This window comes from Phoca vitulina, unplaced genomic scaffold (assembly GCF_004348235.1).
Source record: "Phoca vitulina isolate PV1807 unplaced genomic scaffold, GSC_HSeal_1.0 scaffold31, whole genome shotgun sequence".
NCBI lineage: Eukaryota > Metazoa > Chordata > Mammalia > Carnivora > Phocidae > Phoca > Phoca vitulina.
The window spans coordinates 891,500-916,846 of NW_022589734.1; the positions used below are offsets into that span (position 1 = coordinate 891,500).

The 25,347-nt window shown below is 42.1% G+C and overlaps 1 protein-coding gene across 1 annotated transcript in view; it reads left to right on the top strand.

The window, feature by feature from the left end:
• The window catches only part of LOC116644826 (interferon regulatory factor 4-like), a 136,992-nt gene extending 116,843 nt beyond the window's left edge, over window positions 1-20,149 (top strand). Inside the window, exons 8-15 of the mRNA XM_032424668.1 lie at window positions 5,025-5,296; window positions 6,560-6,746; window positions 7,527-7,615; window positions 8,334-8,478; window positions 11,245-11,352; window positions 13,775-14,128; window positions 17,309-17,421; window positions 19,453-20,149. Coding sequence (XP_032280559.1) covers window positions 5,025-5,296; window positions 6,560-6,746; window positions 7,527-7,615; window positions 8,334-8,478; window positions 11,245-11,352; window positions 13,775-14,128; window positions 17,309-17,421; window positions 19,453-19,596 — 1,412 coding nt within the window. The 3' untranslated portion in view covers window positions 19,597-20,149. The remainder of the gene's footprint in view (window positions 1-5,024; window positions 5,297-6,559; window positions 6,747-7,526; window positions 7,616-8,333; window positions 8,479-11,244; window positions 11,353-13,774; window positions 14,129-17,308; window positions 17,422-19,452) is intronic.
• Window positions 20,150-25,347: the final 5,198 nt, after the last annotated feature.

Genomic DNA, 25,347 nt, shown 5'->3' on the forward strand with positions numbered 1-25,347 from the left:
AAGACCTCATGGATTTGAACCAAATCTAGCTGACCCTCATACTTGAGTATTTAATTATCAATAGTACCATACAATAATCATGCTATAATACTATATAATGTAATACAATAATACTATATTATATTACTATAGTATACCAAATAGTATAACACATATATAGTGTATATTATTATATTACTATAGCATATTGTATATTACTATACTAGTATCTGTATACTATTATATAATACCATTAGTACTACATATAATACATATAATATTATGAATATAATATATAGTATTATTATATAATAATATAATAATACAATAATAGTATAATAATATTGCATTACAAGATGCATGGTTAATAGTAATACTTAACATTGCATACACATATTGCCAAGGAGGAGATATTTATCCTATATGATTCTACATCATAACAACAAAATATGTTTAGTATTTTCCTGATTTTTCATAAGTAGTTATAAATGATTGCCCTTTAAACTATTTCAAGCATATAGTTCCATTATTTTTAACAAACTGTAGTGCCACCCCCTTTAAAAAATGAATTAGGGAGAAAATAGCTTTAACAAAAACAAGATTTCAGGGGTGCCTGGGTGGCTCAGTTGGTCAAGCATCTGTCTTCTGCTCAGGTCATGATCCCTGGGTCCTGGAATCCAGCCCCAAGCTCAGCAGGGAGTCTGCTTCTTCCACTCCCTCTGCCTCTCCCCTTGCTTGTGCTCTCTCTCGCTCACTCTCTCAAATAAACAAATAAAAAATCTTAAAAAAAAAAACAACCCAAGATTCGAATAATTTATTTTTTTGTCTAGGATGGGTTTTTAAAAATATTTTTCTTGGGGCATCTGGGTGGCTCAGTTGGTTAAGCGTCTACCTTTGGCTCAGGTCATGAACCCTGGGGCCCTGGAATTGAGCCCTGCATGAGGCTCACTGCCCAGTGGGGAGCCTGCTTCTCTCTCTCCCTCTGCCTCTCCCTCTGCTCATGCTCTCTCTCACTCACTCTTTCTCTCTCTCAAATAAATAAAATTTTATTTTATTTTATTTTTTATTTATTTATTTTTTTATATTTTATTTATTTGACAGAGAGAGACACAGCAAGAGAGGGAACACAAGCAGGGGGAGTGGGAGAGGGAGAAGCAGGCTTCCCGCAGAGCAGGGAGCCCGATGTGGGGCTCGATCCCAGGACCCTGGGATCATGACCTGAGCCAAAGGCAGACGCTTAACGACTGAGGCCCCTGGCGCCCCTAAATAAAATTTTAAAAAATATTTTTCTTGAATATGAATTTTAAAAAATTAACTTGTTAACATATTGAATTTAAGTAAATGTAACCTGTCTTACAGTCTTTTTATGGTCATGTAAATTGAAAATTGCAATGCGCCATTCAGATCGGGCTCCATTTACAACTTCTGGAAACTCACTGAAATAACCTCCTCACGGAATATAATGATCAGCTTCTGTTTTGGATAGACACTCAATTAACTGATTTCCTATTTGTTTTCACTTTTTAACAAGTTGTGACATTTGAAGATAAATGTCTAGTCTTTTACCGTTACTGAAGAGCCCTTTGGTTTACTCAAGTGTATGTATGGGGCGGGGGGGGAATGCTCAACTTTTAAAAACTTTTGTCATTTTTGTTTCAACTATGACTAAGATGTAAGTCTTTGCTGAGTAACTGGCAACTCCTACCTATTTACTTCCTCCCCTTCACCAGGGGTAATGAGGACATAGTTTTAGTGTTTAAAATATATTATTCTTTGTATTCACCTCATCATTAAAACAAAACAAAAATCACTTCTAGCAGATCAATATGACAAATGAGTAAACCAGAAGATGGCGTTGAAGATTAGCAATCACATTTTAAAGCAAGGTAGATGTGAAGTCTCAGAAAGTTTCATACAATGACTGTTGTTTTGCACTTCTAAAAGTAGATGAGTGAAGAAAATGTTGAAACTAACTAAACCTGGTGCAGAAGACACAGGAGGAAAGGCAAAAAGCTCATTTGCCATTTTTGTTCTTAGCAATCTCTTTCTGTTTGTTGAGAACACTTTGGGGTAAAGTAACCCACTGATTAAAATGTAATCAACATGAAGGCGGTGATCTTTGCTGTGTTCACTTAAGTATCCCAAGTGCTTACAACAGTTTCTGACATGTGGCAGGTGCTCAAAAAATATTTGTTGAATGAATGAATCTGTGAAAGGAAAAGAAAGGAAGAAAAACAGGTTGTGACTAGAATTTTCTTTGAACAAAACTTTGTTATTTATTACATAGACTCTGATAATGGAAAACTTGCTTGGGTGAATAAAAATATGGCATCCTGTTAATTTCTGAGAAAGTCCGTTAGTTTTAGGAAAAACATACCTAATCTGTGCCTCACTGCCTGTTTTACTCTAGCCTAAATTTAGTTTTTTCTCTGGATAGGAGACATTGACCTAACATGTAAGTTTAAAAGAGAAAAACTGAGAAGTAAGTGAAATCAAAAGCTTTTCAAAAGTTGCAAGTTGACCTAGGGTGGTGGTGGTCTAAAATCATATAGAAACCGGTGATCTGACGGTTTACCTGAAATTGCTAAGTACATAAACATGCTGGAAGCATACAAGGTGCTCTGGTGAAAGCTTAGTGGGCAGATGCACAGGGAGTTAATTTTAATATTAAGGACATCTTGGAAAATTAAGTAAAATCTCAGGTCTTTTAAAATATTATTTCTATTCTGGACATTTATATCTCACTAGAAAATTGCTTCCTACCAGACTGATGTTAAAACTATGTCATTTTAAGGTGAACTGAAGTCCAGAAGCAATTAAGCATTTGGATACTTCGAGACCCCTCCCCCCACTCTTTCATGTTGCCATAACTGAAACTTTGGGGGCAATGCATTGTCTTTCTGAGTAACCTCAATTCACCAGTTTAATAAATGCAAAAGTCTGTGAGCATTTCAAACATATGGACAGACATTATTTGAGCCACAGTTTATAGCTCAAAGTATCCGAGGCGTGATTATTGCTAATTAATGAGTAGGATGTTCTCTAGGACTCTTCTCTAGGAAGAGTCTAGGACTCTGCTCTAGGAAGGCAGGGCTTCCAGCAATAGCTGCGATTCCAAGGGTGCCCGCCACCCACCCACAATTCTACGATGTGGACAATTCCTCCGTTTTTGGTTACATGCTCTTCAAGTGAAGTCCCCCTCACTCCAGATTCCCGCTCCTACACGCCCCCACTTCCCGTCCTAACCACATCGCAGTTGTTTAGCTGTTATTAGTTATTATCAACCGGCCTCCCGCAGGACCTGGCGCTGAGGCGAGGTCCCCATTTCGCGCCTTGCCCTTTGCAGGAAACCTCCCCACATTAAGGTCCCCGAGGCCGCGCACGCCCGACTCGAGGTGCGCTTGCCCCGCGCAACGCGAGGTGGATCGCAGCGGGCGCTAGGGCCCCCAGCCTGGCCGCAGCAGACCCCCCAACACACGCTCCTTCTAGTATTGGCCCCGGGGCTCTCCCGCGGCGCCCCAGTCTCCGCTCACAGCGCCCCCCTGGCCCCAATCGGGCAGGCGCTTTCGTACCCGCCCAGCCCCGCCCCAGGCTCCGCCCCAGCGGGCTTTTAAGCTTTATAAGTTCCTCTTTCCCACCTCCGATACTTAGTTTCACCAGTTGAACTTGGGACCCACTGCTGCCCTCAGCTCCGAGTTGGGGGCGAGGTAAGGCTTGGGATCGGGTAGGAGAACGGATGTGAGGCTGGCACAATAGAGAACCGGGAGCACGAGACTAGAGGTCCAGGGGTCCATCTCGAGGACAGCGCAGGGGACCCCAGCTTAGGACCCGAGAGGGAGCATGCCCCTTGAAGGAGCCCCGACTCCCACTACGTCTGCTCTGGGCCCCGGGACCTTTGTGTGGGCTCTGTGGTGGGCCAGCCGGGACAATGCCAAGCATTGACCTCACCACTCTGTGGTTCGGCCCCGCCCAGGCCCGGGGAGGCCACGCGCTGGACGGGATGGGATAAAGAGGCTGTCAGGGCCCCAGAAGTGGCCAAGGCGGGGCCATCGAAAGGACCTACACAGGACGGCAGGCTTTCCTGAGGGAGGACAGCCTCTTACTCTAGAGGCTTCAGTCCGAGGCTCCTTATCCTGCGGCCCCTAAGGGCCCAAACTCACCTTGGCCTCCCGCGCATTGCTCCCCGACTGGTGGTGGAGGAGGAGGAGCTCCGAATTTGGGCCACTTGGGGTCCTGCGCTCTGCTGCCTCAACCCCGTGTCCTCTGAGAACCCTCCTGGCATCCTCCCCGCCTCCGCTCTCTCGCGCGGGCCTCCGGGGTCCGGCTGATGCTCTGCGCGCCAGAATCTCCCGCTATTTGGCTGCGCTCCTCGCCTCCGGCCGGGTCTCTGCCGCGTGTTGCTCCCACGGCCCACTTAATCCTTGCTAGCTGCCGAAGGCTCAGGGATTCTCTTGGGGCAGAGAGTGCAGGTATGGGAGAAGGCCCGAGCAGGAGTTGCTGATGCTGAGCACCTGGAACGTCCAGACCGCAGGCGTTCGTTCCCACGTGCGAGATTCTTGGCGCGCGGGGCTCACCAAAGGAGTGGGCACGAGTGGTAACTGACAATGAAGGGAGAAATGTACTGGCAACGGTTTGGGAATGGGCAAAGAAGAGCGGGAACTAAGAGTGAGCACGCAAACGGTGCCAGAGTGTGGTGGTGGCTGGATTTCGCAGTGTGCACAAAGGCACGAGTTGTGTTGCCTGGGCAGCGTTTGGCCTGTGGGGTGTGTAACAAGAATGGAGAGTCCAGAAGGTGGGGTAGGAGGATGAACTCCGCGGGAGGCACGCTCGGGAGGCTGAGGACCGGGCATGCCAAGGGGATGAGACCGGGCCAGCTGAGAAGGTGCTTTCTCTCAGGGGCCTTTGGCGACACGGACTTTTACAGAGAGCTCCTAGCTGTCTCGGAGACTCCAGGGCCTCGTGGTCATTGTCAGAAGGGTTTGAGAAGGGTGCCCCGAGCGCTGTGCTGGGGTGGCTAAAGGCTGGCCCTCCTCTCTGCCGCGCAGAGCGAGTGCAGGAGGCGGATCCTGGGCGCGTGAGGGCGACAGTCGGCGCGCTGGGCATGAACCTGGAGGGCAGCGGCCGAGGCGGAGAGTTCGGCATGAGCTCGGTGAGCTGCGGCAACGGGAAACTCCGCCAGTGGCTGATCGACCAGATCGACAGCGGCAAGTACCCAGGGCTGGTGTGGGAGAACGAGGAGAAGAGCATCTTCCGCATCCCCTGGAAGCACGCGGGCAAGCAAGACTACAACCGCGAGGAAGACGCCGCCCTCTTCAAGGTTACTAGCACGAGGGGAGCCCAACCAAGGTGGGGGTGGAGGGAAGGCCCCAGAGAGCTTGGTGGATCCCTAACCCAGACTCCGTGGCGATCCCAGTACGCGCCTGGCGGTTCTCAGAGGAAAGGGGACCGCGAGGGAAGGACGGGATGGGATGAGCCCCGCAGGGCGGGCGGTCCGGGAGCATCAGGTGGCAATCCGTAGAAGCTGGGGGAGGAGAGAGGTTTCAACCTTTGTAGTGTTTTTAGAAACGGGGGACCAGGTACCAATCCTGAACGTGTGTCATGAGCAGTACCAGGAGAGTCAGATGGCTCCAGCAGCAGGGAAATAGATATCTGGCGGGGAGAGCAGCGCTGACTTGAGTGTTCCTGTTTGCATTTGTGTGGGTTCCTCTGTCTCCATCGGAGCCTCATTCTGTACCTCTGGATACCACCGTGCCGTCTTTGATCAACATGTGTCTCTCTTTGTCTCCCTGTTTCTTTTCTGTAAGCACCCTTAGGTGTGCTTGAGTTTGTGCCTGTTTTCCTGTCCCTCTCACTCACTACGTCTGTCTGTCTTTCTCTGTTTCACTGTTTTTCTCTGGAGGTCTTTCTCTCTGGATATTTTTATTTTCTTTAGTTCAATCTCTGTTGGGCCCTCTATCTTTCTAGCTCTCCTTGATCCTTCCATATGTGTTTCTCTCTATCTCTGTTTCTGTCTGATTCCCTCTTTCCAAGTCTCTCTTTAGATATTTTTCTCTAGGTCTCTCTCTCTCTCTCTCTCTCTGTGTGTGTGTGTGTGTGTGATGATTGTTTTCCCCTAGAGCAGTTTACCCAATGAACTGTGCATTAGGACCCAGCCCCACCACCTGCGGGCAGAACAGGCGAAGGGGACTTCCTCTGGAATTTGCTCTTAGAATATCTGACCATTCAGATGTACTCTATGGGTAGCAGCTCACCCCTAGTTCCAGTGGAACTCACTTCAGACACTGTGAGGGGAGGGGGTGGTTAGGGCCCCTTTCCAGGGACCCTCCCCATCTCACCTACCTCTTATAAATACCTAGAGAATGCTCAAACCATTTGTTTTCAATTCAGCAAAGATAGAGTCCAACGGGGAAAGTATTTTACCTAGTGGAGACCCGGTGTCTTTCTGTCCCATGTTTTGAGCAACAATATAAATCTGAGGCACCTAAGCATCATTCTTTCCTTTAGAAATACAATCCTCAGGTTCTTTTTTTTTTTTTAAAGACCTATATTTTAACTTTCCCCCCCACTTCTTTCCCACAAGGCTTGGGCACTATTTAAAGGAAAGTTCCGAGAAGGCATAGATAAGCCAGACCCTCCTACCTGGAAGACCCGTTTGCGATGTGCTTTGAACAAGAGCAACGACTTCGAGGAACTGGTAGAGAGGAGCCAGCTGGACATCTCAGACCCCTACAAAGTGTACAGGATTGTTCCTGAGGGCGCAAAAAAAGGTGGGACTTCCTGGACTGGGGTCACAGAATATAGCCTGCCTTCCTCCTGCCTCATGTTCAAGCCCAACAGGCTCTTTGCCCAAGTTCTCAGGGTCATAAATTGAAATTCTTGTGGTATTAGGGTAGGACGATTTCTCAGATTCCAACTCTCTACCTGTGGGTGTATGCACATGCATGTGTGTGCACGTGTTTTTCAGTTAGTTCTGTTGGCGTAAGATATGGGCCAAATTTTTCAAACAAACTATGGAAAACTTGTTCAGAGATTTATCTTTACTTATCAGTGTTTCATGATTAACCATTCTGTAGAAAGGAAGCATACATATATCCATATATTGTTATTCTTTATAGTAATAAAAATGTCAACTTTTAGAGTATACTGTGGTCAGCTTGGAGGCTTTCTAAAATTCAGATCTTCTCTTTCCAAGTTTCTGACCAGTGTGTCAGAGTAGAGCCCAAGAATCTGCATTTAAAACAAACCATACAGATGACTTCACTTGTGGAACATCTTGCTGGTGGGGCCCTTTATGTGACAAAGTGCGTTCACACACAGCATTTCATCTCCTTCTCTACCTGTCCTACATAAGTCAGACCTTGTAGAAATCAGTTTAATGGCCTGAACAAGTAATTGCCCATGGGAATTGCTAAAAAAGTGCCTTATTTGTCAACACCGTTATGCATTCTAGGAATTAAAGTGTCAGGTATTTTTCTAAGATTTCACTTTTAGTTATGACAGTTCCTTTATTTCACACTTTACCATTTGCCTTTTGCCCAAACACATAGGAGCAAAGCAGCTCACCCTGGAGGACCCACAGATGACCATGAGCCACCCCTACACCATGACGGCTCCTTATACCTCACTCCCAGCTCAGGTATGGTGGAGGGTACAGGGCTTCTAGAAGGGGAGGCTGGGTCTGGGTGAGGCCACGTGAGCCGGCTAGTCCCACATAGCAGGAAAAATACACAAACAAAACAGCAGTGCTTTGTTTTTGTTATTAGTCAATCAGCCAAACCAAATCCCCAATCATTGGATGAGTGTCTCACTTTCTACCTGGTGTTACTATCAGTGTTGGTTTTAAGGAGTGGAGAGGTGGATGTGTCTGCCTGCTAGCATGGACTTCTACTACTGATTCTGAAATCTGGGAAACAGATCTTTTGTGGAAGATGAAAATTTTGGAAGTAGTGCTTTATCATGTGAAACCACAGGGCAGCTGATCTCTTCAGATTTTTCTGATGTGAATTACAGCTCTGTTTTATTCACTTTGGTGGGTAAAAGAAGGCAAATTTCCCTGCAGTACTTTTGGTGCCAGGTTTAACCATATGATGAAGCTTTACACAAATCATTACTTTATAACACTGTCTTCATTGTGCTTTTTGATTCTTTATGGCTACTTTCCACCTAGTGTGATGAGCTATTCACTCCAAAGTCTTTTGAGATGATAAAATGATTTGGCTGTCAGCCAAATAAAAGATGCTGTGAGGAGTCTGACTATAAAAGAATCTGCACCCCACCCCCTTCCCCGTGCCAACCAACTGATCTTTGCCAAGCTGGTTGCCTTTCATCTCAGCTGCTCCTTCATATTCCTTTAGCAGGTTCATAACTACATGATGCCACCCCACGACCGAACCTGGAGGGACTACGTCCCTGATCAGCCCCACCCAGAAATCCCATATCAATGTCCTGTGACGTTTGGATCCCGCAGCCACCACTGGCAAGGCCCGGCTTGTGAAAATGGTAAGGAGTATGCTGGGGCTGGTTTTTATGGCTGTGGCTCACCCAGCAGAACAAACCTGGCCAAAGGGCCCTGGTCTCTCCTGATCTGTCCTTCTGGGCAGTACCCCAGTTCTTTCCCCTTCTCAGAGCTGCTAGGAAAGACCTCACGTGCAGTGAAGGAGAGAGCGAAGGTCGTCAGGGGGAGGACTCCAGGGTTTACTGACTCCTGGCCTACTTGTGCCAGGACCTATGCTGGGAACTGCCTTATGTGAGATCTTTTTTTTTAAAATTTTATTTTATTATATTAGTCACCATACATTACATCACTAGTTTTTGACGTAGTGTTCCATGATTCATTGTTTGTGTATAACACCCAGTGCTCCATGCAATACATGCCCTCCTTAATACCCATCACCGGGCTAACCCATCCCCCCACCCCCGTCCCCTCTAAAACCCTCAGTTTGTTTCTCAGAGTCCATAGTCACATGAGATCTTATTTAAACATCACAGAAAGGGGCGCCTGGGTCGCTCAGTTGGTTAAGTGTCTGCCTTCGGCTCAGGTCATGGTCCCCGGGATCTGCCAGAGATTCCCCAGGGTCTGGGATTGAGAATCAGGCTCCCTGCTCAGTGGGGAGTCTGCTTCTCCTTCTCCCTCTGCACCCCCCCACTCATGCTCTCTCTCTCTCTCTTGCTCTCTCTCTCAAGTAAATGAATAAAAAAATAAACTTCACAGAAAAAAATAAAGGGGAACACCAATCTCAAAATAAGTAAATAAATAAAAATAACAAAATAGACATCACAGAGATCCATCCCAAGCAACTAAAAACTGCCCCCCCTTTTTGAGGCTAACTCACGGAATGTAAGGAATGCTCAAAGTTACCCAGTGGAAGTGAGGGACTGGAGTTCAACCTCAGATCTCCTCTTTCATTTAAGACAGAGGATCTCAGATGTCAAACTGGTTGGCCATATTTTTTTAATTATCTGTTTGATGGGTTAATATTTTTCATCCTCCCTGAATAATCTTTGGCAGAAAGTAATAGATTTTGTCAGTCTTCCCTCCTGGATTGTCCCTTAATGTTGATTGGGCCAGTAATCTCACCGGTCTGTTTCTTTCTGCATATCTGTAAAACGGGCATACCATAGCTGTGTCCAAACCTTCTCTCTATAGGAACATCAGGAGATTATTGACCTAGTATATTTCTCTTAAACAAGTGTGCCCAAGGGGCACCTGGCTGGCTTAGTTGGTAGAGCATGCCACTCTTGATCTTGGGGTCGTGAGTTTGAGCCCCACATCGGGGGTAGAGTTTACTTAAAAAAAACAACAACAATAGTGTAGTTATTTTGGGGCTTAGAAATGATAGTAAGAATGGAATGAATAAATACTAAGAAAACAGTCTCCATAAGGTGACTAGTGCCGGTGTTGGGGTCCAAAGAACTTTGTTCATTCTGGATTAGATGTGGTCCCATTCTCACAGGAGTTTCCCAGACATCAAAATGAGATCACTCAGTGGAAGCACTAGTTAGCTAAGTGCAAAGAAAACTTCATACAGTGTATCAAACACAGCAAAACACAAGCTTCTAGGACTTTTGAGTTAGATATTTAAATAGAAATCCTGAGATAGGTCAAGACTCAGGTCCTTCTGTATGTTCTAGGAATATTTGGTTTGTCACAATTTGGTCAGTTCCCCTTTTTCTAATCATATTCAGGTCACTTTTGGCTTTTATGAAATTGACGAAGTATACCATCATTTAAAATTGTTTTTAGTGTCATGTTTACAAAAAAGCTCAGAGTTTGGTTTTATTAGCTTTTCAAGAGTGATTTGCAACAAAGGTTACTTTCCGTTCCGTAGTGGAGGAGTTAGTTAACATTAAACTGGTTTCTGAAATTCAGACTTGTGTCTAATACATCGGGCTCTATTGAACCAAGAACCTTAGTAACAAGGCAATGTCTCAAACTATACAAAAATATGGAATAGGTAGATGTATTTTGAAGCATAGTTGACATTAAAAGAAGTGCCACCAAAATTATGTTCTATGAGATATTCTTTCTCTATTACTGTTTAATGTGACCCACAGCTATTATGCTGCCAAAACACATGGTTCAATTTTCTTCCTGAAGCCAGAAATAGAAAGCTAAATAAATGTAGACTAAACAATTTGTAAGTTTTTAATTGGGTTCTTTGGCATCAGAACTCAGGTAAACCTGAGCTCACAGCTCTCCTGCCAACTTGCTGCGTGAACAAGGATAAATCTCTCTGAGCCTAAGTTATCCTGTTTATCAGGGTAATTATGGAGGGATGTTGCTCAAAGTGTACCAACTTCCAATTATAAGACGAATAAGTTCTGGGGATCTAAAGTACATGGTGACTGTATTTAGCAATACTCTATTGTATTAAAAGTGGCTAAGAGAGCAGATCTTAAATATCTTCCCACTATACAACACACACACACACACACAGTGGTAATTATGTGAGGTGATTAAGGTGTTAACTAACTTAAAGAAAAAAAAAGAAAGAAAAAATTATAGAGGGATTATTTCAAGTTTCCTTCCAAAGCTATGAAAAGGCTCCTTCCTCTTTCAATCTTGTTTTTTCTGATTGGACTTCAACTTGTCTTTGTCCCTTGAGAATGCCACCGGTCAGTTCTAGAGGGCCCTTGGCCCCTCCCTTCCAGGGTTGGTGCACCCCTCAGGGGCTGAGTGGCCACATCCCAGGGAGAGGAGACCTTCCTGTGTGTCGTCGGACAGACTCTGTTTAGACATCATCTGATTCTTATTTACAAATGCAGGTTGCCAGGTGACAGGAACCTTTTATGCTTGTGCCCCGCCTGAGTCCCAGGCCCCTGGAATCCCCATAGAGCCAAGCATAAGGTCTGCTGAAGCCTTGGCGCTCTCAGGTGAGTGCAGTGTTCCCTTCTAGAGGCCCCCACAGGAGGCTGGCTTCTGCTGTGGCTCCACCCTCACCTTTGGGTATACTTGATTGGGTGGGGGTGGGGAATCCCTGAGCACAGCCCATGGGCACTGGCTTTCTTCCATCTGGGGACTAGAGTGGGTATGGACACATCTGACTCCCAACCTCTTTGAATGAGGACATCATTAGAATATTTAGCTCTAAGAAGCCAGCTTTTGATTCTGATGCCAATTCTAAATGCTGGTTTGAATTGAGTCATTTTAGGGTTTCCACTGACATCTATCTGAATTTCCAGGAATATGCAAACACCTCAGCTTTATATACCAAGGGCCCCCCTTCAGCCAAAATTTTCACAATGTAGTATAATTTCTTAGAAAAATACACAAGGGTTTCTCATTTTGAAAAGCTGATCATCCTTCCAGGTTTAGCTACAAATAGGTCTTCCTCTCTGTCATCCTGAGGACATGAGTTCTGGCTCCTTTCCATTCATATGCCTAAAAGTAGTGAGACTTGCGGTCAGTCTTCGTCTAAAATTTGATAGGTTTTGCAAAAAATTTGGGTTAGAGCTGATTTTCAAAGTTTCATTTCTAAAAGAATCCCTGCAAGCTCAAAGGTCGTACCTGTTTTAAGGAAGACACCTCAAGGTTTGCTAAGCATATGTAGTGTGTATATATTTATTTTTTAGATCGTATTCTGGGTTGTTTTAAAATGGGACTTATAATTACATTAAAAATGAATAGCTTAAGCCTCAGAATTCTCACCTTGCCCCTTGGGCTTTTTAAAAATCAATGATAGAAAGTATAAAGTAAATTCTCAAGGTTTCAAAGAGTTGTGGTCACCTTTCTTGCTTCCAGGTTCACCATTTATTTCTTTTCAGTTCTGAAGTTCTGAATGAGGCTTGCTGCCTCTCTTCTTAGATGCTCCTAAATGATGGAGGGGAGATGTTTCTGAGCAGAAAGCCTTGTGCTTGTTTTTAGAAACTTTCTAACCCTTCTCTTAAGCACCTAAGACCTGTGTAGGTGCCTGGAAAGTAGGAAATAAACAGCTATTTATGTCACTGTGACCTCGTGATTTCTGATGACGTTAAATGAAATGAAACTTGCCCTGCAAGTCACCTCAAATGGCCAACACTCACTGTCATCAAGGTACACTGTCTGAGCTCGCTCTATGCTAGTGTGTTTACAGCAGCAGAAATTGAAGTGGAGAATTGAGACAGTGATGTGGGTTGTTGAAGTCTCAAAACCTGCCGCTGAGGAATAAGAGGGTTTTGTGGGTTTCTTTTTTTGGTATGCATAGTACAGATTAATTATCAACCTTGAGCACATTTGTTGGAGAACTGCGATTCCCATTCATTTTTAAATCCCATGCAGTTATGGATGGGTAGCTATTGCCTATGCATGAAGCCCTTTTGCATTTCAGTTAAGGGGTCCTTTGCAAACCTAGCTTTGTCCTTTCAGTTTGTGGGTCCTATTCTGAAGAAAAATTTCATAGGTGAACTCATCTCGTTAAATGTTTTAGAAAGCACAGTTATTTTCAAGGCAGATTTTGAAAGCCTAGTGGGACTTTAGCCTTAGAACATTTTTTTTCATTGATTCTTTTCTTTCCACGTGAATTAATTTTATTATACAAGTAGTATATACACACATAGCATAAAAACTAATGTGACAATCAGAAAAGCAAAAAAGGAAAATAAAACATCACATTCCTACCACCCAGAGATCACCACTGTTAAAGTCTTAGTGTTTATCTTTGCTGAAACTTAATGTGCACTTGTATGTATATATATATATATTTCTATGTAAGTGACATCATATTGATATTTTAGGGTGGTTTCCGATGTAAACATTTTTGTTTATTTTTTGAAATACCATTATATTCTTTTTGCTAGTAGAAATTAAACTTAGGGTTTACTTCCTCCAAAATCAAAACTGATTGTCATGCTTAAAGATGAATTTTGTTCAGTGGTACATGACTTAGTATTTTAGACATAATTGTCATCATCGCTATAATCATCACCAAACAATGACACAGAATGTTCTTAACCAGTGGTGCTCTCTAATACAAGTCAAATATACTGTGCAGAAAACTAGTGTAAAGTGTGATTTCCCCCTCCACAAAAAAAATCTATGGTCACACAAATTTGGAAAATGCTGAGTTAGACAACATTAAATAGATTTCTGCAGGATTTCCTTAATATCTCTTACTGTCTATGACTCCATGAGGGAGATGAGGGTATGCAGCATTTCCTACACTTTCTTGACCCTGGAACTTTCTACTTTTTATGGAGTATTCTGGGACACCAGTTTCCCACCAAATACACATGTTCCGGTTGAATAGTTTGGCATCCTGATGTGTATCCAGTGCTCCTTGGTCCCTTAGCACTGACCATGAAATCTCTGTGTTTACAGACTGCCGGCTCCACATCTGCTTGTACTACCGGGAGATCCTGGTGAAAGAGCTGACCACGTCTAGCCCAGAAGGCTGTCGGATCTCCCACGGGCACACCTACGATGCCAGTAACCTGGACCAGGTCCTTTTCCCCTACCCAGAGGACAATGGCCAGAGGAAAAACATCGAGAAACTTCTGAGCCACCTGGAAAGGGGTGTGGTCCTCTGGATGGCCCCCGACGGGCTTTATGCCAAAAGACTGTGCCAGAGCAGGATCTACTGGGATGGGCCCCTGGCACTGTGCAGTGACCGGCCCAATAAACTGGAGAGGGACCAGACCTGCAAGCTCTTTGACACACAGCAGTTTTTAGCAGGTAATGTACCAAATTATCTGTTAGAATGGAGCATCCCACACCTGTGAGCCTAAGAGACAGAATGAAGGGGGTGACACTGTACCTGCTACAGTGGTCCAAACAGGTCACTCCCATCCCAGACAGAGGTCTTCCTTCTATTAATCCCTGAGCCTGTGTGATCTGAGAATAGGTTTCCTGTTTGTTCATCTCTCACCTCTGCCTCTACCACCTGCTCCTTTCCAAAAGCAAAGGGGTGTGAATAGGAGGAAGATTGCTCAAGGGGATTGTGGTTCAGGCTGATATCTTGAAATTCTGGTATTCAACAAATAGTCACAGACTGATAAGGTTTACACTTTATTGGCAGTATGATCTCAGCAAGCATGTCTGCTGGTGTTTCAGCTTTTTTAGGGTTCCTAGGAAAATCATAAGGTTAGAAGTGTATTGTTAATATTCTTGGTTATGAGATGTGTTACCCCTAAGCAGATGCTCTCCAGCAGGTGAGACCAAGGATAGAGTATGTGGAACTGATTTTCCAAAGGGGAAATTATGAGAAGGCTTTGAGTTATCTCTATGATATGCATGTTTCAAATAATATTTTCTAAAACCAATAAGTTTTGTTTTTCTAGTTTTGATTTCATGACGATTAAATTAGCCCCAGACTGGCTTTTGTGAAACCACTGGCCACATTATTGTTGAAGCTTCATCCAGAGTATTCGTTTGACTATCTATATTGATGATACCTCTTTTGGAGGGAGAAAGCTGTTCTGTCAGCTAACTGCCAACTCTTTCTGTACCTTATTCTGTACCTTATCCTTAAGCTATTCTTTTATAAGTGGCCCTTCAGAAACACTCTATGTCTTTGGGTTTTCATATGCCTCTCCTTTCCCTGAATATGCTTCCTGATTCAATTTATTTAAATTAAAAATATGAAACATCTATGTGCTTTGACACTGTTGACATTTGCTTAGCCTTTTGGGTTTAAGTTGCCCAAATTCATGTAGGCTCATCCAAATTCTTTTTTGGTGCCCCTAAACAAATATGTCCTTATATGACTAACCCTCGGCTAAGAGGTGTGACAAGAGGAAGAGGGAGAACTGAGCCTCTGGGTCTCCAAAGCAGCACCAGGGTGAGAAAGGCATGTGGGTCTGAACACCCCTCCCTCCTCTGAGCTACAGAACTGCTTCCAAATCTGCACCATGACTGTTTTGTCCATTCTGGGGTCCAGGGTGGTAATCATGGTGGGCACCCAAGGAAGAGTCAGGAGCTACTGAGGGGCATCTTGTGTGCACCTCTTATGTCTGCAAAAGCGTCTGAAAGGGTCCATGGGGGTTTGGATCACCTCAGAGACTATGAATCTTGGTCTCTTTGGATTCAGAAGCCACAGGGCTAGGGCTTTAGTTAAGGTATCCCAGGGGAATGACACTTGCTTCTGTGAGTTTCTCTCACTATGTATGTTTTAGGAAGTTTGAATCCTACCATTCTAAGTAGGCTATAAGTTACACTTTGAGTCACAGTCACTGAGAGCTGGATACAGGCAAGAAGCAGAAAGGCATGATGTACCAGCTGTGAATATCTGCAGGTTGTGAATTCACTTGCCTAGAATTTAATATTTATCTGTGAGCAAGAGTTGTTTTTTTTTTCTTCCTCTGTAACCAAGGACTGTGCTTTTTGCTCACTGCAACCTGTTATCTTGAAGTATTCACTGAGGTTCAAGGAGGAACCTGTGAACTTAAAAACTGCAGCTGTGTAAACCAGCTTCTGCATAATCAAGGATTCCCACAGAATGTTCTCATGTTATCAAGCATTTGAGACATGACTTTTTCGGAGAATTGTGCCAACTCGCCACTCTGATTAGCTTGTGTAGGTGTAGTCTCAGACCTCAGTAGTGTGAACGCCTTTTACACATTCTGACTAAGTCAGTTAGGTTTGATTTGAATTCTGGAAGAAAAAAAAAAAGCAGGAAGTCAAACAGTCCAGTGAGTTAGTTAGAAACTTTTCTTCAGTTGAAGAGAACAGTGAAGATCTTTGATATCTCCCCATTCAGGATTTGCAAACTACTAGGGACAGCCCCTAAAGGCAAAGCCCAAGGGTGCATATCTGATCAAGATGCATGTGCATACTGTTCTGCAGAAGTTGTAGCAGCAACCATGTGTGTTTCTTTTGCGGAAATGACATTTAACTCTAGTGGAAAGGAAAGAATAGGAGCAGCTAGAGCTTAAGAGTCATCTTGAATATGGGCAAAGGGACATGGATCAATGTCAGGGATTACACATGTGTCTTTCCAACAGTCTTTGTTCTGCATCTTTAGGGTAGGAGTGGTGCCTTCAGGATAAACATATCCACAAATGTGGGGACCCCTAGTGTTTCATCACTACCCTTTTCATTTCAAATCAATATCAGTCCCACAAGATGGACAAGAAGTCAGCTCAAAGTCCCACAGTTTAGGCTTAGTGCCAAGTAGGAGACAGCTGGTCCTCAGTCTCCAAGATAACAGTAAAGCATTTTCAGTGTTGCCTGAATCATGGAAAGGTCCTGAGTGGCACAGATATTGGATTATGAGGGCTCAGCAGTTTTGAGATAACATTTTGAAGTAATCAGAAAATTTTGATTTTTTAAATGAAATTTCTCCTTTGTATAAATTATTCTTTTGCCTCAACATGGCTGCATTTCTTTTCCTTTTTCTTCATTCTTCACTCCCCTCTGCTACCCTTTGCGCTCTCATGGGTCCAATGCTGCAGATCAAGGTTTCTTAATCTGCAAAGCATATTTCCCTTAAAGAATCAAGTGAGGGGCGCTTGGGTGGCTCAGTTGGTTAAGCATCTGCCTTCACCTTGGGTCCTGGGATCGAGCCCTGTGTTGGGCTCCCTGCTCAGTGGGGAGCCTGCTTCTCCCTCTCCCTGCTCAAGCTTTCTCTCTCATTCTCTCTCTCTCTCTCAAATAAATAAATAAAATTAAAAAAAAAGAATCAAGTGAAACCTGGAGCCCTCTCAGGAAAAGCACACCTATGAACACGTACAAGCAATTCTATATCTGTGGTCTAAAAGTTAAGAACCCCACTTAGAGAAATAAAGAATACTCACTCCTATTTTAGTTTTCCAAATCAACAGTGAGCTTTTGCTTCCTGCTTTAACCTGGCATGTGCAATGATGGTTTCTGATCAGGATTTTGTTTTGTTTTGTTTTTCTCATGGGGCTTCTCCAGAGCTGCAAGCTTTTGCTCACCATGGCCGTCCCCTGCCAAGATTCCAGGTAACTCTGTGCTTTGGGGAAGAATTTCCAGATCCTCAGAGGCAAAGGAAGCTCATCACTGCTCACGTGAGTATTTAGTCACATTCAAATGATTGAGTTTCCCTGTTTTTCATCAAGGGCGGGGTCTCAGTTAGAAAAGTCTCAAATGAAAAGTATATGTCAAGTGACAGGAAAATCATGAAGGAGGAAGCATGGCCCAGTGAATGGTGCAGGAAGCAGAGCCCAGGGACCCACATGTTTTTTCCAGCTCTAGAGGTCTACTCATCACAAACCTGCAACCATGGGCTTCATTCGTCCCATCTTGTGTATAGATCAAGACGTTGTCCTATTCCCATTTTATAAGGATTTAAAAGGACAAGGGATAAAAGTTGCCCTTTAAAATTTTTTATATTTAATATTGCTTTTAAAATGCTGTCTAGCTGACCTTCACTTGATGGAGAAGCTTTTCCCAAATGGGAAGCTGTCCATTGACCTATGTATTTTGCAGTCCCCCCAATTTTTTCCCAAGTCCTCTTTTATTTCTAGATTTGTAGAAATTATTTAATTAATGGAAACCAAGGGTCATGTGTTATTTGGAGGAATTTATGTCAAGGAAATTAAGTAGATCAGTGTTCTCTAGCAGAGTTTAAAATAGGGTCAACTGTAGCACGTAAACATCTTTTTTATAAAAAGTTTATAGAGATGACATTTGGAATAAATTTGCCACAGAAAACAGAGTTTTGAATACCCAAGATTTTGAATTTGAAAACTTTACATTGCTACATACCTTTGAGAGTTATTATTGGGCCTAGACAAAAGCAGTAACAGGTAAGAAAAAAATCAGTCTGACCCCAGAAAGTGTTCCATTCTGGGAGATGTTAGGAATCAATCCACTGGCTGTGTGGAGACCTACCCTGGGGCCCGAGTTGAGGGTGAGCTCTAGGGTGAAGCTCAGGGTTAGGGTTTGGTTTGTATAGAAACATTCAGGTCATATTTTAGTTCTCATAATGTTTTTTATTGATAACTGAAATAAAACACTATCTAATTTTAAACACACAGTACTCCCCCTTGATTGTAAAATCAGAAACCAACCAACCGAAAGACTTTAGAGCTTTTTCTTGAATTCTGTCCAGTAATTGATATAATAACACCTAGGATTGTTAAATGACTAAATAAACTTGGTATTGATAAATAATGTTTCGAGAGTTGGTGAAAAACTCCTGCATCAGTCTGACTTTAAGGTTTTTTTGTGCACTAGCCCTCCTCTGAGTTAGGCAACTATGTGTTCCTCAAGCAAGGGTCCCTGGAATTGAGTTGTCTGGGATGGAAAAGAAAAATTGATATGTGTACACCCAAGAGTCCCTACTCCTTTTTATTATGGATTTAATTTATTTCAGGTATTTTATATGAATTATGCTTAAGTTTCCATATATCAAGTAACATAAAGGCTCAATTTAGTAGCAGAATTGATTAACAAAGTATTCAATTTTCTTAGATGCTGTAAATTAAGGAAATTCTGAAAGCTGAATTTATTTTAGTGAATATGACCCACGTAAATAGCCAAACTAGATGAACTTGAGGTCAATTAACCTCTCTTTCCCCATAATAACAGTGTTGTTGTTTGTATAGATTTTGCTCCTTCTTTTTTCCTTTATCTTAGAAATATACAGATTATCTAGGTCATCCAGGAATTGTAAATTGTTCAGGATTTACACCCTCATCCCTGTCATACTGTGGTTGTGGAAAAATTCATTGGCCTAAATTATTCTAAGTTACCTCAAAGTTCATTAATCACCTCAAATTTCCTTTTAATTTGGTCATTTTACCTGATTTGCTTATGCTTAGTTAAACATAAATTTTAAGCAGCTATTAATTTAAAAATACCACCTTTGACTTTAACTATAGTAAAAACTCAGAATTAAGTAGAGTCGGTTTTCAGGTTGGTATACGTAAGGGCTAACAAAAAATTGCGTCTTCAGAATGTTTTGATTTGGATAGCAGCTAACCTTGGATTTAACTTTACCATATCTTCAGATATTGAGTTATTTAGTGATAAGCCAATTACAGGATGTTAAAAAGAATATTTCAAAAATATCTTTTTAAAATCTCTTATTAAAGGTCGAACCTCTCCTAGCCAGACAACTATATTATTTTGCTCAGCAAAACAGTGGACATTTCCTGAGGAGCTATGATTTACCTGAACACATTAGCAGTCCAGAGGATTATCACAGATCTATTCGCCACTCCTCCATTCAAGAATGAAAAATGTCAAGACAAGTGATTTTGTTTCATTGTAAATATCTGACTTTGACAGGAACAGCTGACTGAACTCCCTCTTTTTCTTTTGAGAAACTTGGAAATTGGGGCTTCAATTCAACACTTGAGGAGAATCTCAGCAAGAATGAGTGTAAAAAACCCAGCTCCATCTAATTGACAGATGAGCTTATTCCAAAAGGAAGGACAGTTTTCAGGATCTTCCGTAGACTACCATCTTTGATGATTACTGTGAAAATTGACCAAAGGGTGTGTTTATATTTACTCAAATGCTATCTTTAATTTGATGTGGATTATTTCTTGCTTGAAAACTGAGAAACCTTGTGTTTCAGTATTGACCACTAACTAGAGGGATAAAAGCACATTAAGTGTTGTACTATTTCTCAGGGAAATAATATCTAAATTTGAGGTGACTCTGCCCACAAAAGAAATGTATTAATGCACATAGAAGATGTTGCTCTTGTAGAAAATGCTTGTTGTTAGAAAGAGAATCTTTGACTGAGGTTGGACCACAGTGCCTCCAGCTTTGGGGTGGCTGATCACTCCACCTGGCCTGGGTCTCACCCCGGCACGGACTTCCCTGCCCTATCTCACACTGCCTCCCATTTGCTCTTTCTCCTTGGGTGCCCCTGGAAGCCAATTGGTGTTTTCTGGAACCAAAAAGCATTAGGACTACCCTTGATTAGCATATTTTTGTCAGTCCTACAATCTTTTAATGACTGCTTGAGATATTTTTTGTTTGTCTTTTTGTCTCTCATTCTGTAGAAATTGTTGCTAAAACTTTTTTCTTAAAAAAGAAAGAAAGATCAACAATCCAAGTACTAAAGATATATTTTTGAAACTTGGTGACATTTCCCCTCTTACCCTGTTTGTTTTGTTTGGCTATCAGTTAGTTATCCATGACAACACTAAAGAGGAGGAGCTGATGCTTTTCAATTTGGTGAACTCTGTTAGGAAAGATGATGACAGGATTTCACTGATTGCATAACTGCAGATTCAGGGGGCTGTTTTTGCTTATTTTGTATATTATATGCTTCCTCCTGCCAATATGGTTTGACAGGGCCTTAAAATTACTGGGTTTTTTCCAAATACATCTTTTTATAGAATCACTAAGATCTCCAGTTGCTTAAGTAAACCTGATCACTTCCTTGTTGATTGTTTTGGAAAAGTACAGATGTTTAGACTGATGCTCGCAACTGATATTTTTATCATACTACAGAAAAATAGCTATTACTTTCAGGTTTGGCAAAAGGCTTAGTAGTTCTCAAATATATGCCACTCTTTTTTTTTTTAATTTTATTATGTTAGTCACTATACAATATATCATTAGTTTTTGATGTGGTGATCCACTATCCATTGTTTTCGTATAACACCCAGTGCTCCTATGCAGTACGTGCCCTCCTTAATACCCATCACTGGGCTAACCAATCCCCCCTCCCCCTCCCCTCTAAAACCCTGTTTGTTTCTCAGAGTCCATAGTCTCTCATGGTTCATCTCTCCCTCTGATTTCCCTCCCTTCATTTTTCCCTTCCTTCTCCTAATGTCCTCCATGCTATTCTTTATGTTCCACAAATAAGTGAAACCATATGATAATTGACTTTCTCTGCTTGATTTATTTCACTTAGCATAATCTCTTATTCTAATCTATATTTTTAAATTCATTCAACAAACTGTATCCTTTGCATTAGACAGATTATATATAGCCTTTATCCAGTTTAGCAAGCAATGAAGCATTGGAATGTTATTTTTTTAACTTCTAAAAGGAGTTTTTTTTAAAGGAGCTTATTTATTTACTTGAGAGAGAGAGAAAGAGCAAACGAGAGAGAGAGCACAAGCAGGGAGGAGGGGCAGAGGGAGAGGGAGAAGCAGGCTCTCCGCTGAGCAGGGAGCCCGATGTGGGACTAGATCCCAGGACCCCAGGATCATGACCTGAGCAGAAGGTAGACGCTTAACTGACTGAGCCACCCAGGTGCCCCAAGGAGTTTTTAATGATAGCATAATACATATTAACGACAGAAAATGTAAATAATATAGACAGGCAAAAATTAAGCAATATCCTCTTTCTTTTTCCCAGCCCAAATCCTGCTCCCTTGAAATATCCACAAGAAGAGTTTGACTTATTCTTCCAATACATTTCACTTCTCTATACATATACGTCAGCTCAAGAAAACCTCATAGGATCATCTTGCAAGCCACTTTCATGCAGTGCTCTCTTAACCTAACAATACAGATTTACCTCACTCTTTTTAGAGGCATTGTTGTTGTAGAACACCACCATGCAGTCCATAGCACAGTTTAAGGAATTTCATCAGCCGCTAAAAGTGAATACGCATGGACAGCAGATTATATTTTGTGAATTGCAGTAATTTATACATCTTATAGATGCAAAGTATTTTAGGGTATATTATCCTAAGGGGGATTTGAAAGCAAAATTAGAACCACTGTGACACAGGCCCCAGTGTATGTGGCCCTCTTCCCTGGAGAATATTTAACCCCATGCCAGCGCTTCAGAGAAGTTCTCTGGTGTCAGTCCCAGGGGTGCTGTGTCTTCTGAATTCTCAAAGTAGATGCCTGATTTCTATTGCTGTTGCAAATTCTTTTCTTTCTTCTTTCTTTTTTAATATTAAGCTGCTTTAACACTGGAGTTACATTTTCTGGAAAATACTCTTGGCTTGGGCCACTTCCCCCTTTCTCATCTTTAGTCCCATATACTTTGACTTTTTATTATTTTTTTTTAATTTGGAGGAATCCAGACTATGAGCTAGTGAATGAATTATGAAATAATGAGGGTAAAGAATCCTGACAGCTGTCTCAGGATTTTGAAAATGAATGATTGCCTCATTCCTTGACTTGATAAAGTAGAATTTAGTTTGTTCTCAATTGAAGATACGATAGAAGAGTTTAAGCATTTATTATGCTAAAAAGCTTTAGATGGCACGGTTAAAAAATGTGTCTCACAGGTGCATGTTCTAATGGCTTGTTTCTTGTTCTTTGGATTTAATAAAACAGTGGGCGGTTGTTGATGTCTTCTGGAACACTGTAAAGAACCAGGGTGACCAACCCATTTAAAACCCAAACCTTGGAACCCCCTCAGTCCCAGGCAAAACAGGACAGTTATCGCCCTATAGAGAACCCAGCAAGACTGTTGCCTGGAGCTAGGAAGACACTGTTCCATTGGGAGATAAAATTTAAAATCCTGCATGGAATAAGCAATATGACAATATGGTTATCACTAAAGCACAGATATGCCCAGGTTTGTGTTTAGAAAAAGACACACACTGGGCTAAGGTATGAACAAGGTTGTCTTTGCATGTCACTGTGTGTAAACCCCAGAGTTGTTCCAACTCTGGGGGTCTTGGTGCAGGGTCTGGCGTGGGCTTTTGCTTGAGAGGCTGAGCAACAGGTGGACATGCATCCCCAGAGAATCCTTGCTTCTGTGTTGGCTGTACCAGTAAACATCAATTTTTTTTCTAGCAAATATTTTTTTAGTTCAGACTCCGTTTCATTCCTCCTTGATCACATTTCTCCCCTTTCTTCACAGGTAAATGTTTTCCTGGAAGTGGTGAGCTTCCTTAAAGTCTATATTTTTACTATCTATCTCCCTAGTTTATAGCTAACTGGCATCTATTTAAATGTTGCATTAGGGCTGTCCTGCCATATGCATTGTTCTGCAACTTACTTTTCTCATAGCTCCATCTTTGAGATTGATCAGTGTCAGTGTAGGTGGGTCTCATCCATCTCTTGCTAACTAATGTCAAATAGCTTGTCACATGAATGCAGTGAAGGTTGATTTTCCTGGTATTTATTTTTACTGCCTTTAGGAAAGCACGTAGGTGAAGTATAGTTGAAGTGAAGGAAAAGAAAGATGGGATGTGGACAAGAACTGAAAGTCCAGCAGGCCAATCCTCCTCCAATATAAACTCATGTTTTGCTTTAGACTCTGAGATGGAAGGAACCTAATGGGTAGTGGGATTCATTTCCCCGCACTCCATCTGTATAAGTGGCTAGGACCAAGCAGCTCCCTTGACGTCAATCCAAAGCTATGCTGGTTCCATCTTGCTGCTAGGCCTCCCAGGCAAGGGTGTCTAGAGAACTAGGCAGATCATTCCGTGGAAAATGATTGTACATAATAATGTCATGAATTTGGGTGTAAATTGCTTTTCAAAAGATTGATATTCATGACAATCTGGTGTTTTATGTAGTTGTTAAATAAAGACTTTTTAAAAAATTAATCTGTTATGAGCTGTGTGTGTTATTAAACACTCATCTTGATAGCTTTTAAAATACTTCCTCCTTCTGTTGTGTTCTTTCAGAGAGGTTGCTTCGGCAGCCTGCTTCCTTCCTGGTTGTCATATGCGTCCGTAAAATCAGATCTCAAAGTGCTCTGCTAGTTTTAAAAAAAACAGCAAAACTTGTCCCAGCATAGGGCAGTTTCTCCAGCCCACGGAAACACATCTAAGGAGAGTACTGAACAATCCTTTCCTTCTTCTTCCTTGTGTGTTTTAAAAGGTCTAGTAGACCCAAAGAAATTGTTAATGTTTCCTTTTATATTCATAGCTTCTTTGATTTTGTCGTTGTTGTTAAAGAGGAGGAGATGTAGGTTAACCAGCATCCGGAATGTGAAATATAACATAAAACTCTGTGTAGTAAAAGAGCCTATCAACTGCTTACAAGTCTAGTGGGAACACTAGAAGGACAGGGCTGCAGCTTGTGGTGTTAAAAACCTTGCAGCCAAAGACTTCGTGGAACTGTGAGAAATGTTTGTAATCTGTGTCTAGGAGCCCCAGAATATTAGCTTAGAATAATTTTGAATTTTTAAAGTGGTAATCAAATAAAGCTAGTGGGAATATAAACTCTCATACTGCTTTTTGGGGCTTTATCTGCTCAACAAGTGTGGATGAACTTGAGTCAGTATATATAAGCAAATTTTTTCAAATAGTATATCGACTCTTTATGTCTAAAAAAGAATTTCAAAGAGATTTTTTAAAAAAGACTTTATTTATTTATTTGACAGAGAGAGAGCACAAGTAGGCAGAGTGACAGGCAGATGGAGAGGGAGAAACAGGCTCTCCGCTGAGCAGGGAGCCGGATGTGGGGCTCGATCCCAAGACCCCAGGATCATGACCTGAGCCAAAAGCAGCCGCTTAACGGACTGAGCCACCCAGGCGCCCCAAGAATTTCAGAGAGATTTTGAGTCCTTGAACTTGTTTAAGTAATTTCACACCTCCCTCAGGTACCGATGTTTACAAGCCTTTCTTTATATACAGTGCAAGTTTGACTGTCTTGGGTTTAGTTTCCTTAAAGCAAGTATTACTTTGACAAATAAATAGTTTTACATAAAGTGCACTCCAGTGTTTATTGATGCCAGAAAAACATCATCAAATTCTACATCATCTTCTGGAAAGACACTCCAGGGGTCATAATATCTCATTTTTTTCTAGGACAGTCTATACCTAAATTAACTCAGGCAGATAGATATCTTCAGAATTAGTGAAGAGTTATGAATTATAGGGTGTTATAGGTACCCTTTAGTGACCTCTAGGTTACCTTCCGTGACCCCTGCTCCTGCTAGTTTGACAATATGCTGTGACAGATGGCTGTCTTTAGATATTTCCTCTGTCATCTTTGTTTAGCCCATCTGTCTATCATAATCAATTGTAAAGTTCATTTTATCCCTGTCCTGAGTGACTGTTCAAAAGTTTGGAATCTGTATAATTCAAATTATGAACATTTTATTAT